The 15,539-nt window shown below is 43.4% G+C and overlaps 1 protein-coding gene across 5 annotated transcripts in view; it reads right to left on the reverse strand.

The window, feature by feature from the left end:
- Nucleotides 1-15,539, reverse strand: part of LOC115812840 (ras-specific guanine nucleotide-releasing factor RalGPS1) — a 99,835-nt gene that overhangs the window by 14,815 nt on the left and 69,481 nt on the right. For all 5 annotated transcript variants that reach the window (XM_030775399.1, XM_030775362.1, XM_030775372.1 and 2 more), the window contains exons 8-9: nt 4,868-5,005; nt 3,427-3,520 (exon numbers count right to left, since the gene is read on the reverse strand). In XM_030775399.1, coding sequence (XP_030631259.1) covers nt 3,427-3,520; nt 4,868-5,005 — 232 coding nt within the window. The remainder of the gene's footprint in view (nt 1-3,426; nt 3,521-4,867; nt 5,006-15,539) is intronic.

Here is a 15,539-nt window from a genome sequence, read left to right on the forward strand (position 1 = left end):
TGACAATTCTGCAAATGACATTAGGCTGTCTGATATACTGAAGGAGCGGCCACAGTTGTTTTCCCTGCCGGGAACCATATGGATTTAGATGTATTTTTACCTGACTGACCAGGGCCTCTCCAGGCTTAAGATACTTTCACCACATGGTGAGATGAGAAAAGGCTACCAGTGCTGTAATGAAAACTGAACTTAAGAATGGAAATGCTTAACTATGGAAACTAGAAACAAGGCAGTCAGTGGGCCACTTGTTTTCAGTGATTTCAGCTGAAACTGAAACTGAAAATGACACAGATAGAAAGGCCCAGTGCAAGGAACAGGTACAGAAATATACTCATTCAGGAAAAACCTAAGACACTAGCAGATGAATAAAGCAACAGAACCTGCCCAGTTTCTCTCTTTTAAAAATACATTCCAAAGGCTATATTTTTTCTCAATAAAATCCCAAGTCCCCTTTAAAATATCCCAGGTCCCCTTTAAAATGTGTGAAGGGCATTTAATCATCAGAGCATCAGGGATTTATGTCTGCAGATATAGTCGACTAGGGAAATACTGCCCAGAGCAGTGGACAAATGTGACTGGGCAAATGTGCTGACCTAGATCAGTCAGGTGGACAAATGTCTCCTTCAGTCAGACCACAGGACAACAGGCCCCATGTGACACGTCATCACACTAATATCACTAGATGTCAAGCTAAAGCAGAAACATCCACACAATTACACCAATGGATAAATGTCCCATTGTACATTAACGTAGTAGATAAATGTCCCCTTGAGTCAAATCAGAGAGTAACTGTCCCTTTAAATATCAAACCAAATGTGACCTCAATCAATGCGGACGTCATGAAAAAGACTAAACATCCTGATTCAGTCTAGTGGGTAAATGAGCAATGTGTCAGTCCAGTGAACCAATGTCCTCTCATATCACCTTACAAACACACAGGTTAATACCCCACATGTCATGCCACTGAGTTAATGTCCCCACCTGTCTGCCTGTTAAGCTCCTGTCAAACACTGGTTTCCTCTGGGATTTGAGGGGATGAAGGATTTAAAGAGGCAGTTCATTCAGGTGACAGTGGAAAGACATTCAGTATGGGCTCAGTGCAACCCTCAGTGCCCAGCATTTTCCAAACAAAAACATCAACTTTCTTTTTTTTTTTTTTGGATTTTCCACCAGAATGCTGTCGGGACTACATCCATGTCTTGTGGTGTTAACAGTGATGACGGCATCACCAGGCAGCTCACAAGGAAGTGGTTTTAATACCAACTGGGTAAACACACACAGACAAACTAAATACACACAGAGTTTCCTTTGAGTGTTGTGTAACTGTGTTGAATCTGTTTGGAAAAAAGCAGCATCTAAAACTAAGGGTCTTGGTTTTCTTTTCTTTTTTTTTTAAAAGTTTGGTCAGTCTGTGAAAATCCTCAACTGATACACTCACTGTAAACAACAACAAAAAAAACTGGTAAATATCAGTTTACTGAAAAACTAAATCCAACTGAATCAAAAATTTGTCATATGGACCCATGCGTGAAACCTCTGATGAGTCGAAGTCTTAGTGTGAACTATGAGTTAATGACGCAAAGCATCCAAAATATTTTGGTCGTAGCAGCTGTCCTGCCTAGAAATGTTTACAAAACATGATTTGTATTTTTGCCACATAGTACATCACATTTTACATATGCGGTGAACTGAGCAGGAGGCAGGGTTCAGAAATGACAATGTGTAATGAGAGGAGGCATGCCTGTACGTTATCACTCAGGCAGCCACATAAACAAGAAAAGGTCAGGACAGTGACAAGTTATTCCATCACTTCCTCAATTATTCATCTGTAATTACTCTTAAGATTCTGCGACAGGAACGTGTGGAGTGAAGTGAATAAACAGTGCGTGATGGGAACATTTCAGAATGAACTGCACTTTCTCTGAGACACGGGATGGATCAGACAGAGATGTGTTGCAGTCTGTTCACTGGACGGGTGGACATGGATGTGGAGACACTGAGAATCCACACTCTAGTCCTGCCATACAGCTCTGGTGATTCGGTAGTTTAATGCCTTTAATCGGATGGTTTCTGAGGAATGTGCAGCTGTTTACTGAATGTTAAAGACAATGTTTTCTCAGCCTGGAGCTGCACCTGCCTCTAGGTTTTCTATTATGAGTTTAAAGACAGCTCACTCTTGCTGTGTTTTCTCTCCCTAAATGCTGCTTTCCCCCAAAATACAAGACAGGCAGCCAGACATCAGGTTCTCTCTCAGATCAGTCTGACAGTCTATTTCAAATTCAACAATGATCAAACCAATGCAGACCTGATGATCGAACCAATGCAGACCTGATGATCAAACCGACCACATGCTCTGTCCTGCCCCAGCTGAGAAGAGAGCTCCAAAGGCAACTAAAACAGAATGCATGCAACCTCCAGAGGCCATTTTCCGATTTCTTATTTTCTGGTTGATGAAGCTTGAAAATGTCGTAATTTGGGTTTTGACATATATATATGAAACTATCATATGTATATGATACCTATGAAAGTTCTTCAGAACAGTTCAAACCTCCTGCAAATATAGTTCGCACAGAAAGTCAAAATGTTAGCATTTAGGAGGTTTCTCTGAGTAGCTGCACACATTAGTTCTGTACAGAAATCACCATCAAATTTCCTGGATTGCTGACAAAGCCGCCTGGAAACTCTCACATAAAACAAACACAGATCAATGCTGCAACAATAACAACAACAAACAGAAAACAAACAACAACAAACTATGCTGTCAGACAGAGATCACTTGGACACCAATCTCTGAAACAGTCACTGTGCTCTGGCACAAAAGTCTTTGTAATTCAGTCATTTTGTAGAGCAGAGTATTCACGCTGACATGGGTAGTTGTCAATGAGTTATATATTTCTATATAACATGAAATTGTCAGGAAGTCATCATAACACTTAAAGGAAGAGTGTATGATGTTGCATCTTTCACACAAACAAATGACATGATCTGTTTTCTCTTACTCTTCTCATGTGATATTTCCTGAGGGAACTATGAGGACTGTATGCGTCTGACACACCATGCCAGTGTAAGATGGAAGAAGCTCAATGCACTGAAAAAACGCGCAGAAAATTCAACCAATCAGTTTGCGTCCAATAGAGGTGACCCCAGTATGTCCTGTTGATGACGCTCTCGGGGTGTCTGCCATCTCTCCTGCGTATGAGTCAGAACCAAGTCCCTCTCATCCCCTCCTTAACCCTAAACTACATGTGCTGAGTGGCATGACCTGAGGCTTAGTTTTCAGTGACCAGACCTGATGAATGGGCCTCCTGTTAGCCTAGCCTTTCCATCTCCCCCCAAACCTGTAGAGTTCCTGCCTTTGTGTGACTGGGATGCAGCTCTGCCGGCTCAGAGTGCTAGTGAAGCAGGGAGGGAAGGCCTCATACTTACTTGAAGTTATCGTCCTCAACAAACTTCTGAAGCTCCTCAATGTAACGAACGGACATCAGGTACTTCTGCACATGAGGCAGGGTGACCAGGTGGTCTGCAGAAGATGGAGAAGAGAGAGGCAGTCAGGGGCGGAGGTCAGAAAAAACAGAGGCCTCGGTAGAGCAAGACTCAAGCACCTCATATTGCCTACTCAATGTCAATCAAAGACAGTGCTGAACACTGCTCTGTAGTGCGGCTTCATGTGTTTAGTGGGACAAACAGTCGTATATGTCAAATATTTTATATAGGAGCACTGATCTAGGATCAGTTTCTATCTTTCATAATGCTAATAAATACCATTGTAGCGATCAGGGCAAACTGATCTGACTGTGTTTTACACACTGTCCTTCTGTGAGCTGCCATTCAAAGCACAGCTTGGGAGAATTTCACGGCCAGCTGGCCTGAGAGCTGTCCCGTAACAATGCTATAATACACGTGTCTCTCTCACATGCACACATCTCTGCGGAGCCATGTGTACCGACTGGTGAATTGACCGGGAACACTGGATGAAGGATGATTTCATCAACTCAAAAGACACAATAGCAGATTTAATTATGGTGAGACACAAACATTCTCTTTTCCTGTTTTCTCTCTTTTTTATTTTACAATTTGATGTGTATTTCGTTTTTCATTGTGGGAAATGTGGAAATGTTACGTTTAGTTTGAATTTGATGGAGGGTGAACTTTATAAACAGTCAGACTTAAGAGAACAGCAGGATTGGATTCTTTTGCACTGCATTTTGAACTTGATGCTGGATAACTGCTCTTAGACAGGAGAGTAGAGTAAACATGGCTACAGAACTGGAAAAAATAGCAACAACAAAATACCTTCCTCACCCACCCATTTCCATTAGACACATCACAATTTTTAACATTCTATTTGGACCACCTGCCTCCATCTGAGCTTATACATGAGAATATGAGGTTATGGAAGAACATATGAGGTTATGGAAGAGCATATGGGGTTATGGACGAGCATATGAGGTTATGGAAGAGCATATGAGGTTATGGGAGAGCATATAAGGTTATGGGAGAGCATATCAGGTTATGGAAGAGCACATGGGGTTATGGAAGAGCATATGAGGTTATGGAAGAGCATGTGAGGTTATAGAGGAGCATATGAGGTTATGGGAGAGCATATGAGGTTATGGAAGAGCATATGAGGTTATGGAAGAGCATATGAGGTTATGGGAGAGCATATGAGGTTATGGAAGAGCATATGGGGTTATGGGAGAGCATATGGGGTTATGGAAGAGCATATGGGGTTATGGGAGAGCATATGGGGTTAGGAAAGAGCATATGGGGTTATGGAAGAGCATATGAGGTTATGGAAGAGCATATGGGGTTATGGAAGAGCATATGGGGTTATGTATGAGTACAGGCAAATGTGTTGCCTTTTTACCATATTTGCAGGACATCTGCAGGTCAGAGATGACTCGGAGAAGGTTGTTCATCTGATTGGTTCGCTGCTCTGTCTCTATGATGCTATCTGAAGCAGGATAGGCTGAGTCAATGTAGATCATGTCCAGTAGGTAGATCCCTGTGGACAGACGAGAGACAGAATAATGCCAGAAAAGTTACTGACTGTCCTTGACTGCATCTCAGAGTTAAACAGGCGGGGAAACACAAATCACTTTTCATTACATTCATTAAAAACTGTAAGTCATTCCTGCTACTGGTCTACTGGTAAATCTACTAGTGACCCTGTCCACCATATAAAAACTTTTCTAAGGGCTTTAAGGTAAGCCAATGGTAGTCATCAGTTTCCTCTTTCTGGCCCATGCTTTTCATCGCTCATGAATGACCTGTGACAACACTAATGAACCAGTTTTCAACTATTTAAAAGCATGTCTGCTCTAAGCCAAATTTCCAATTATTTATTCTTAACAAAAAATGAATGATTAGCCAAAATGTGTACATTACATCACTGCTCACAGTTCTGACCACTCAGACAGAATTTTCATACAAATGTCTGGAAAGATTTGTTCATTTGTGCGAGAACTATGTGATTTTACCAGAAATGCATATGAAAATATAATTGTTTTATTATATTACTCAACGCAGTCGTATAAACATCCTGGACAGGACAAGATCATTCTTGGAAATTTCTGGAGAAGTGCTACTCCATTTAGAATAATCATTCAGCAGAATATGTCTCACTTTCAAAGACCAGGTAGAAATGATGAAATTCAGTCTCTCTAACCTAATGACTTTGCTCTTAACATTTAGGGTAATTCTACAGAGAAGACTGAAGTGAGGAAACGCTCCCTGTTCATGTCGGGAGCTGCTGTTTCAAAGCGATCCATTCCCAAGTTCACTGAATGACAGCTCTGAAGGGCTCGGTGAAGCGCTGACGGGAATTCAGATGAACATATGTGGGCGAGAGGAAAAAACAAATCAGGGCGCATGGACAGCAACCCCAGTGGAGGGCTGGGAAGGGGTCAGAGGTCATGACCCTGCTTTGAGCTATAGCTTCCGGAATGTTTAGCAAAATGTTGGCCTCTGTGTAGGGGGATTTTGAGACTTCTGGATTTGGAGTTTCTGATTTTAAGTCATTCCTATTACTGAGAACTATCGAGTTAACACTATCACTTTAACAACAGCGAGGCCAATAAACCTGTTCAGTGGAGGCCACATGCGATGTGTGTAGTCAAATGAAACAGACCCACACACACAGGGCATACAGTACAGTTTATGAAGAAAAATCCTCCCACTCTACTATCATATTTGGTCAAGTCCTGGGCAGTGAGTGGTGCAGAGGCTCACACTGCTTCTCTAAATTTGCTGACAGCATGACTAACACAATTTCTGTGGGATTCACCTATGCAGACTTTGGCATTTCTGTGGGATTCACCCATGCAGACTTTGGCATTTCTGTGGGATTCACCCATGCAGACTTTGGCATTTCTGTGGGATTCACCCATGCAGACTTTGGCATTGCTAAGTATAGTATGAAGGGTACAGCAGGCACCATCGTTGCCATGGCCTTTTTTAAGATTCTCATCATCATCATCCTCATCAGAAATGAGACCTGGCTAAGTGAGTGATTCACAAAATCCCAATCTGAAAGCCATGGTAACAGCGAGAGCCTGTTTGTTGGGCCTGGTCAGACAAGCCAGAGAAACCATGATCTGACCCCCCCCCCCCTTGTCGCTCTCTCTCTCTCTCTCTCTCTCTCTCAGCCAGACAGGGCCATGTGTGCAGGACACTCATTTCAAAGCTCTCCATTTGGGAGAAAAAACCCCCAGAAAACCGTACTTTGATGGAATTCTCCTAACCTTTTCAAAACAAAACTTAACGAGTTTCAACAAATTAGCAAATGGAGCAGTTAATAACGGCCTGTCTCTTCTCAAGCCCTGTGTTCTTCAGGGCAGGGTTAATCTGGCCTGCTCTAGGTCTGAAGTAATCCAGACACTCACACAGCTGCTGGTAAAGCAAAAAACACATGGAAAATCCTTGACTGAATGGTAGTCAGAGAGACATAAGAAGGAGTCGGTATGAAAGCAGCCTGTCCTTTGGCCACAGCTAAGACACATCCACAATTACACCACAGATCCTCACCATTATTACACACACACACACACACACACACACACACACAGACCGTCTGACCATGGAATAGAATATTACTGCTCCCCCTCTAACCTTAACCCTGCTTTTCTCACAATCTGATATGGATATGTAAATGAGTCCGATCTACACACTGTGTGAGCAAGTGTGCATGTGCGTGCGTGTGTAAGCAATGTAATGTATGTAATTCCTCCTCCTCTACAGCATTACAGAGATAGCAAAATACATGCTTTAGTCAATGACATCCCTGTCAACACAGTCAGCCTGAGCCTGAGTGGATCAGTACAGAAGGACAATCAAAATTCCCGTCAGTCGCATTTTCCTAGGAAGTACACGCAAGAGAGTGGAAGTCTATTCTTCCTAAGGAGCACATAAATCTACAACAATGAGCCATACCCAGCCTGGCCAAATTCACGAGCCTGGATCGCTGCTTACACACATCCCCCTCCACAGCAGAACTTGGGTCAGGATTACACTGTATTAACCTAACAAATGACTGTTAGGAGATGCTTCACACAAGAGCGGAGGTTTTTTTTCATGATTTTTTGCGTAAAGCAGAAAAGGGAAGGCTGTGGGGCACTTTCGAAACCAAAACTGTTCCAAAATACATAAACCTGATCCGGGAAGACAATCACACACAACCAGTGTTTGTATGTCATCCAACCCAGTTCGACAGAGACATGTAACTATAGAACTACAGCGGTTTATATAGAGAATAAAGCTAGTTTGATGACGACAATAAAAAAGCCTCAGAGCATCAGGATTCCATTAGGTACATTATCCGATAAATGCCATAGAGTTGGGTGCATCTAAAGAGCCTTCTGTTTCCAGATTACTCCTCTGCTCGAGACAGAAGGGGCATGGGGAGTTTCTCTAAACGGCTGAGTTCGCGACTAACGGTCGTCTCCATCCAAAACCTCTTTAAAAAGTCATCCGCGGCTCAGATGGTTACCAGTAGAGAGCGTGACTTTTCACTGACACTCACTGTCTACACAATCCTACACAGTCCATGTCAGCTGAATGTTTTTGGCTGGAGATGTGAGCTGAACTTTGATGACAATGAATCTGATGAGTCTGTGTGCTGAACAGGACTGTGTGTGAGGGGCATTTGTGAACATGTGTGTTTCCTCTCTTGACCAGTGCTGGACGTTGCCAAGGAAAAAAGCTCAGAAATGTCTGGCCTCTGGTCACTGGCTGTAGAAACTAAAGACAGTGCTCAGCATCCTTAAAAGGCCTGGATGTCGCCTTATGTACCCGCCCACCTCGGTTCCCGATAAGACTCACAGGAAGACCGCTTCCATGGAGACGTGCCACTGCATCACATCTTCTCCCTCAGGGCTCAGATGTAAAGCACATTCATCTGAACAGATCATTAGTAAATCAGCTTCAAAATGCTGCCGTAAGTTCACCATAAAACTTCTGGGACAGAAGGTAATGCTGTAATGATCTATAATAAATGACCTCTGTCTAAAGCAGAAAAACACACAGCAAATTAATAACGAACATAGTGTTCTGAAAGGTCACTGAATGAGTTCTGAGTAAATCTCTCCTTCATATTTCTGACCTCTCATGTTGATTTCCACCTTACGTTTTGCTCTGAATTGGAACATTTCTGGTCCAATACACCAGACGAGAGCCTCATATAATCAAGCAGGTTAAACACATATCCCGTGGCCACGGAAATATCCCACAAGGAAACAACTGTAAATTATGTTATTCCTACTAGATGCTGGACAAATTCGTTCCAAAATAACGTCATGAAAGTAGTTCAAGGAAAGATGAAAAAAGTGTACAAGTAAGCGATAGGCAATCAAGCTGAACAGTATCTACGATACTCCCCCAAAACAAACCATTTCACCACAGAGGGCCAGGCCAGGCCAGGCCTGTGCCAGCAGGGACTCCTGCCAAGCTATCTAACATGTGAGGCTGAACGTTGTTTTGGTTCAGGTAGGGACTGATTGTTTCCATGTCTCAGGAGCTGATTGGTTCCTGACTGAAAAAGCCTTTTCAACCCGTTCACGCTGTAAAAGTTCAGACATTACGACTCATTTCAGGCCCAGGCTAATGAATCAGAAACGGGCTAAGACCAGAGAACAGTTGATACAGTGCAGTTCCCATTACATCAATGTGTGCTCATACTTGTTAATGGATAACAGTTGAACGAGAGAGGAAGAGATGTGTGGGTTCAGCTCTTACTCAGTGACCTGGACCAAACACTGAGGACAAGCCTAGAGACCTCATTTATCGCCCTTTTCCCTTCGGAGATTTTGCCACTGCGATGGCCAAAACTGTCAACGTAATGTGTTGCAAGCGAGGCTGAAGCGCAATTTCAGAGGGGCATGAATATTATTTGGTAATGAGAGCTGTGGATGTAGCCCAGGCTTTGGTATCATAAAGAACACAACATCCCCAAACACACACCCACACAACAGCAAAAAAACACACACATTCCTCAGAAAGACATTTCACTTTCCATCCCTGCTCTCTGAGGAGACAGACGGGGCAGTGCTGTCAGCAGTAACTGGTGTTTGTGTATGCAACATGCTCTAATCATTATCTAGTCATGGTCTTAATCATTTATCACCTAACTGCAACTGACTGCTTACTCCTGAAATCAATCCAAATCCATTTCTGCCACTGGATACTCCACTGTCTCTTCAGAGAGCTGATAAAGCCAGATTTAGGAGGACAGACTTTTGACCATCCTGTGTGAGCCTTCTGCCAGGCCTTAAAGGTTATACCTCAGTTTTAGGACACACATGAAGTGCTGGATTCATCTGGTGCACAGGAAACAATGAACTTGCTAAGAGACTTGGTTGTCTGCTCCTGTGAGGTGGCTCAGACCACAAAAGGGTATAAATGACACGAATGTGTCCAGGAGAAAGGAAAGACAAAAATCAAAGGAAATTTTTTTGATTCTACAGGAAGAAAACAATAAATAAGCTACGCTTCCTCTTTACATATGACTTTCAATCCTTCTGTGTGGATTTGCGTTGGCAAAGGAATGCTCTCAGGTCTGACACATCACAGAGAGAGGCAGTGTATGATGATCTGAGACATCACAGACAGAGAGAGGCAGTGTATTCTGATCTGAGACATCACAGAAAGAGAGAGGCAGTGTATTCTGATCTGTGACATCACAGACAGAGAGGCAGTGTATTATGATCTGAGACATCACAGACAGAGAGAGGCAGTGTATTCTGATCTGTGACATCACAGACAGAGAGAGGCAGTGTATTCTGATCTGAGACATCACAGACAGAGAGAGGCAGTGTATTCTGATCTGTGACATCACAGGCAGAGAGAGTCAGTGTATTATGATCTGAGACATCACAGACAGAGAGAGTCAGTGTATTATGATCTGAGACATCACAGACAGAGAGAGGCAGTGTATGATGATCTGAGACATCACAGACAGAGAGAGGCAGTGTATCATGATCTGAGACATCACAGACAGAGAGAGGCAGTGTATTCTGATCTGTGACATCACAAACAGAGAGAGGCAGTGTATTCTGATCTGTGACATCACAGACAGAGAGAGGCAGTGTATTATGATCTGTGACATCACAGACAGAGAGAGGCAGTGTATTCTGATCTGTGACATCACAGACAGAGAGAGGCAGTGTATTCTGATCTGTGACATCACAAACAGAGAGAGGCAGTGTATTCTGATCTGTGACATCACAGGCAGAGAGAGGCAGTGTATGATGATCTGTGACATCACAGACAGAGAGAGGCAGTGTGTTCTGATTGTCAGTGTATTTGTGTGGTGTGGCTATATGTGTGAGCATGCATCTTCCTGTCCACTCTCTCTGAGCTTTGCATCATGGGACTGGTACTCAGATGGTTTGAGTACTACCTCTCAGGGAGATCCTACAGGGTGTCACGGAGTGGTGTGGTATCCAAATCCCATTAGGCAACAACTGAAGTGCCTCAAGGACTGGTGCTCAGACCTCTCTTCTTCTAACTGTACACCACCTCACTGGGCTCTGTTGTCCAGCAGCACCCCTCGCACCACCGCTATGCTGATGACACCCAGCTGTACCTGCCCCTCCCCACAGAGGATACCACTATCTGAGTACACATCTCTGCATGCCTCACTGCAGCCTGAATGAAGGAATGCCACCTTTAGCTGAACCTCTCAAAGACAGCACTCCTGGTCATCCCATCCAGCTCTTCAATCCATCACAGCATCTCCTTCCCGCTTGGCCCATTTTCACTAATACCATCAAAGTCCAAGTAAGGGATGATGATAGATGACCAGGCTGGCCTTCACTGACCACATTGTGGTAGACTGATCATGCAGATTCACTCTATACAACATCAGGAAAATAAGACAACATCTGCCAGAGTATGCTGCCCAACTGCTTGTCAAGGTATCTGTAACCTCAAGATTAGACTACTGCACCTCTCTTCTGGTGGTTCTGCTGTTATGTGCTACCAAACCGCTGCAGATGATTCAAAATGCTGCTGTACACCTGGTTTTGAATTAGCCAAAGCAAACATACATCAAGCCCATCCTCATCTCTCTCCACTGGCCCCTCTATCTGTCCACATCAAGTTTAAGCCTTGCTTTCAGATCAACCAGTGCAACTACACTTACACATGTTGTGCAACTCATTAGGATCTACATTCCATCCGACCCACTACAGTCTGTGAGGGAACAGCATTTGGTGATTCCACCACCACACAGCAGAAAGTCATAAACCGGGCTCTTCGGACTCTTCCTCAATTTCCTCTGGTCTGCAGACTCCCTCATTATCTTCAAGAGGCGCCAAAAGAATCTCTTCCGTGAAACTTTTACCTGTACAGCTATGAGCTATCCCACCCCCATACGCTCGAGCCCAAGGACTGGTAGCTCAGATGCACTATACTGTATCACTGTACTACTTGGACTTTTGTATTCCCTGTCTGTTAGCACTGTTTCTACCTGTATCTGTCATGTTAATGAACACTGTTTCTACCTGTATCTGTCCATAGTTCACTCTTTTACTTCCTTCAGCTTTTCTTGTGCTTAGCTGGGGCACTTATACCACAGACAGCTGCTTAATGACAACAGGCTTGGTTTGTATTTTGCCTAACTTGGAAGTCGCTAAAGCATCTACTAAATGAAAAAATGTATGTATGTGGCTGTTTCTGTGTGTGCATTTAGAGTAGGGTATGGCTTGAGTCTTTTTTTATGTTGCCATGCTGAGTGACTAAGTCAGTTGAATTGACGTCAATGCTGTAGATACCCTGTGATTTTAACCCACTCTCTCAACTTGATACAAACACCAGACACAGGCCTGTCCTTAACACCAACAGGACAAATTTGGATTAAGTCCAGTGCCACACACATGGGAAAACAGTGTATATGTATCAAAGGCAGGGCTGGGCGGTATGGCCTGAAATTTATATTGCGGTATAATTTGAAGCAAGGACGATAGCGGTATATATCATGGTATATTCGTTTTTCTTATAATCTCAGTATAAATGCTTCTGAAGGGGTAAAGCACTGGTATGGCAACTGTAAGGCAGTTATTACTGTCCTCTTAACTGTATTACTAAGACATATTTCACATAGTACAGAGGTATTTTAAAAACAAGAACACAGTGATTGCATTTGTTATATCTGTCCACCGCTGACTTTTTTTCTCGTAAGGGCAGCCTTTGGAAAATGCCTCGATCGATCAATAGAAAAATAGTCGTTGGTGGCAGCCATAGCAGCAATTACACAGTGATATTGAAGAAAAACATTTCTCATAATAAACTGAAGCGTTTTAGAAATCAAAAAGGTAAAATTCATAAAAATAAAACAATGATGCGTAAGTTTAAAATACTGATGTCGACGCAATTTCAGCGTCAACGTCATCGATTGCATTGACCAATCACAGCAGCCCTACTGTCTAGCCTTCCACACAGGAAAACACCTTGCGATTTTCACCCTACCACTTTTCGCCCTGGGGGCGTGGTCATGAAAACAGCAAGCATTTTGGGTATCCTGTTAGCAGCAGTTAAGTTCGGGTGCTTAAATGAAGGTCTACAGTGGTCTATTTTCCCTGACCAGAGCCGCTGAGAGAGTTTTTTCTACTGTTCTAGCTCTGACTACATTCATGTAACATGTAAACAACAACCTGTGTTGATGTAGACACAAATTGTTGCCCATACATCTTTTAATCATATACATATACATCATATACGTTTTCATGCTACATGTAGCCTTTAGCCTCCGCCATCTTGGTCAGACTTTTTTTGTTACTCCCGCCTCTCTAAAGAACGCCATGTACTAAACACATCACACACTGAACTGACTGGTTCTCACGTGGTTCTCATTTGCATAAAGTTGGGGATTCGCCATCCTAATTTTGCTTGCTTTGCCAGATTCCCTGAGAACGAATTTTGCCCCCATACAACCTGAATGAGATCGAAGCGAAATTCGCTGCAATGAAAGCCCACTAAGGGCTTTACCAGTCAGCACGGTATGTCAAAATCCATACCACAGGGCAAATTCATACCACAGGGCAAAATCCATACCACAGGGCAAATTCATACCACAGGGCAAAATCCATACCACAGGGCAAATTCATAACAGTGTACTTTCTACACCATTTACACCTTCCACGCCTAATGAAAGGCTTAGTTTTTTATATGTCACAGTCTTCATGACCTTTCCCTTAGCACTCCACAGCTATCACGTGGACACTGGACTTGAAGTGTTGGGAGGACATTAACAGAGATGGAAACCCCTTCCTTTTGCAGCTACGTGCACCATAGTCTTCTGGACTGACAGCATCAGGGCTGTGTGCAGAACGAAAAAATAATTTGTCTAAAATGCCTAAATCTGTCGAGCGCGGACTTCCTGCTGAAAGAGAAAGCATGTGATCCCTCACAGTTAAGGAGAGACACAAACAACTTGTGCTATGCTGAGCCAAGCCAACTACTCTACTCTCCAACAGGTCACCTGTGGTTAAACACTGGACTGGAAACGCGATGCATGCCACCGTATCACCACAATGTGACCTCAAAAGAAAATGAGAGTGAAAGAAAGAGAAAGAGAGAGAGAGAGAGACAGAGAGAGAGAGAATTGGAGGGAAGAGTGGAGGCAAAGCAACACTGATTCGAGGGGAGAATCTAGATCCAAACAGAGTTAATCCAGTTTTAATGAAGCTGAAGGGTGAAAGCTCCTGTAATACAGTCTCTGACACAAACAGGTTTATGATGGGATGTTAATGGAACGCATCTGGTCAACAGTTTCCATACAACAAACTCAGTATGTCAAAGCACTGTGTTTGTGTGTGTGTGTGTGTGTGTGCGCGCGCATGTTTCATCATGACTCGCTTTTCCTAATCCTATCTCTGGACTACACACCATGACTGACACACTCACACTGGTAAACAAAAAGACTGTTTGGTCTGTGAGTATTCACACATTATTAATTGTGAATGACAAATTAAGACCAAGTTCCACTCTGTATAGTATTGCCATTATTTTCCCATCTATGTTAGGATTCAGGCATTGATACTGAATGACACGTAAGAGAGCAGCAGTGATTGGAAAAGAAGGGAAAATTGTCCCAGATGTCTTTCCATGCGTCTGAGCTGAGTTCGGCACACGTGATGAAACAGGGGGTTGGCCAAGCAGTGTCAATTTACTGGGCCAGCACTGTCCATTATGAGCTGAACAGCCACGCACGAACACACATGCACACACACATGCACGCACACACACAAACACACGCACGAACAAGAACACGCACATGCACACACTGAGGCTTCCCGACACATCTCACACACTCATATACAGAACCCTCCACTTTTGTAAGCACCATTGTTCTTTCCTGCCCAGAAAATGTGACTTGTTAAATGGTGTTTGCCAGAGTCAGGATCAGAAGTTGTTACTTTTCCATTTGGCCAGTTTAGTGAGTGCATATGAAACTTGAGTACACTTAACAAAGACTCATCAGTGACAATGATTTATAATTAATGATTTAAACATGTATGGTTTCCCGACTGGAGTGAACTGGCAGTAGATTCAGGCGCCTGTGATGCTGGGGCTACTGTGTAATGCATCTGAAGTCTATTGTACCATCAGAGCCCAGGAACAAAGCCTATTTAGATTAGTCTCCTACAGTGTGGAGGTCCATGATCTGCTTTCTTCATCAGTTTTCTCTGGAGAAAGAAACTGACCAATCACATGCAGCCATGGCCTGGCTTGTGAACATCTCCTCCTGTATGTTGCTCTCGTAAACAGTACTGTCCAGGATCAGATTTGATCCCATGTTGCCCACAACTGGACACAGGTTTGTGTCCAAGACAGGGGTACAAGTGCCAAGACAGGGTGTGAAGGCCAAGACAGTGTCTGAGAGCCAAGAAGACCTGACTGAACCTGTTTCTAAACAAACATCCAAGGACAGATTGCACCACACAACACACAGGCACTCAGAGAGCCCAGACCTCCGCCAAGGCCAACAGTCCACTCCTCTGTGATATTCAAATCTGCAACCGCAACCACTACATATGTCTGAA

Source organism: Chanos chanos, chromosome 1 (assembly GCF_902362185.1).
Source record: "Chanos chanos chromosome 1, fChaCha1.1, whole genome shotgun sequence".
NCBI lineage: Eukaryota > Metazoa > Chordata > Actinopteri > Gonorynchiformes > Chanidae > Chanos > Chanos chanos.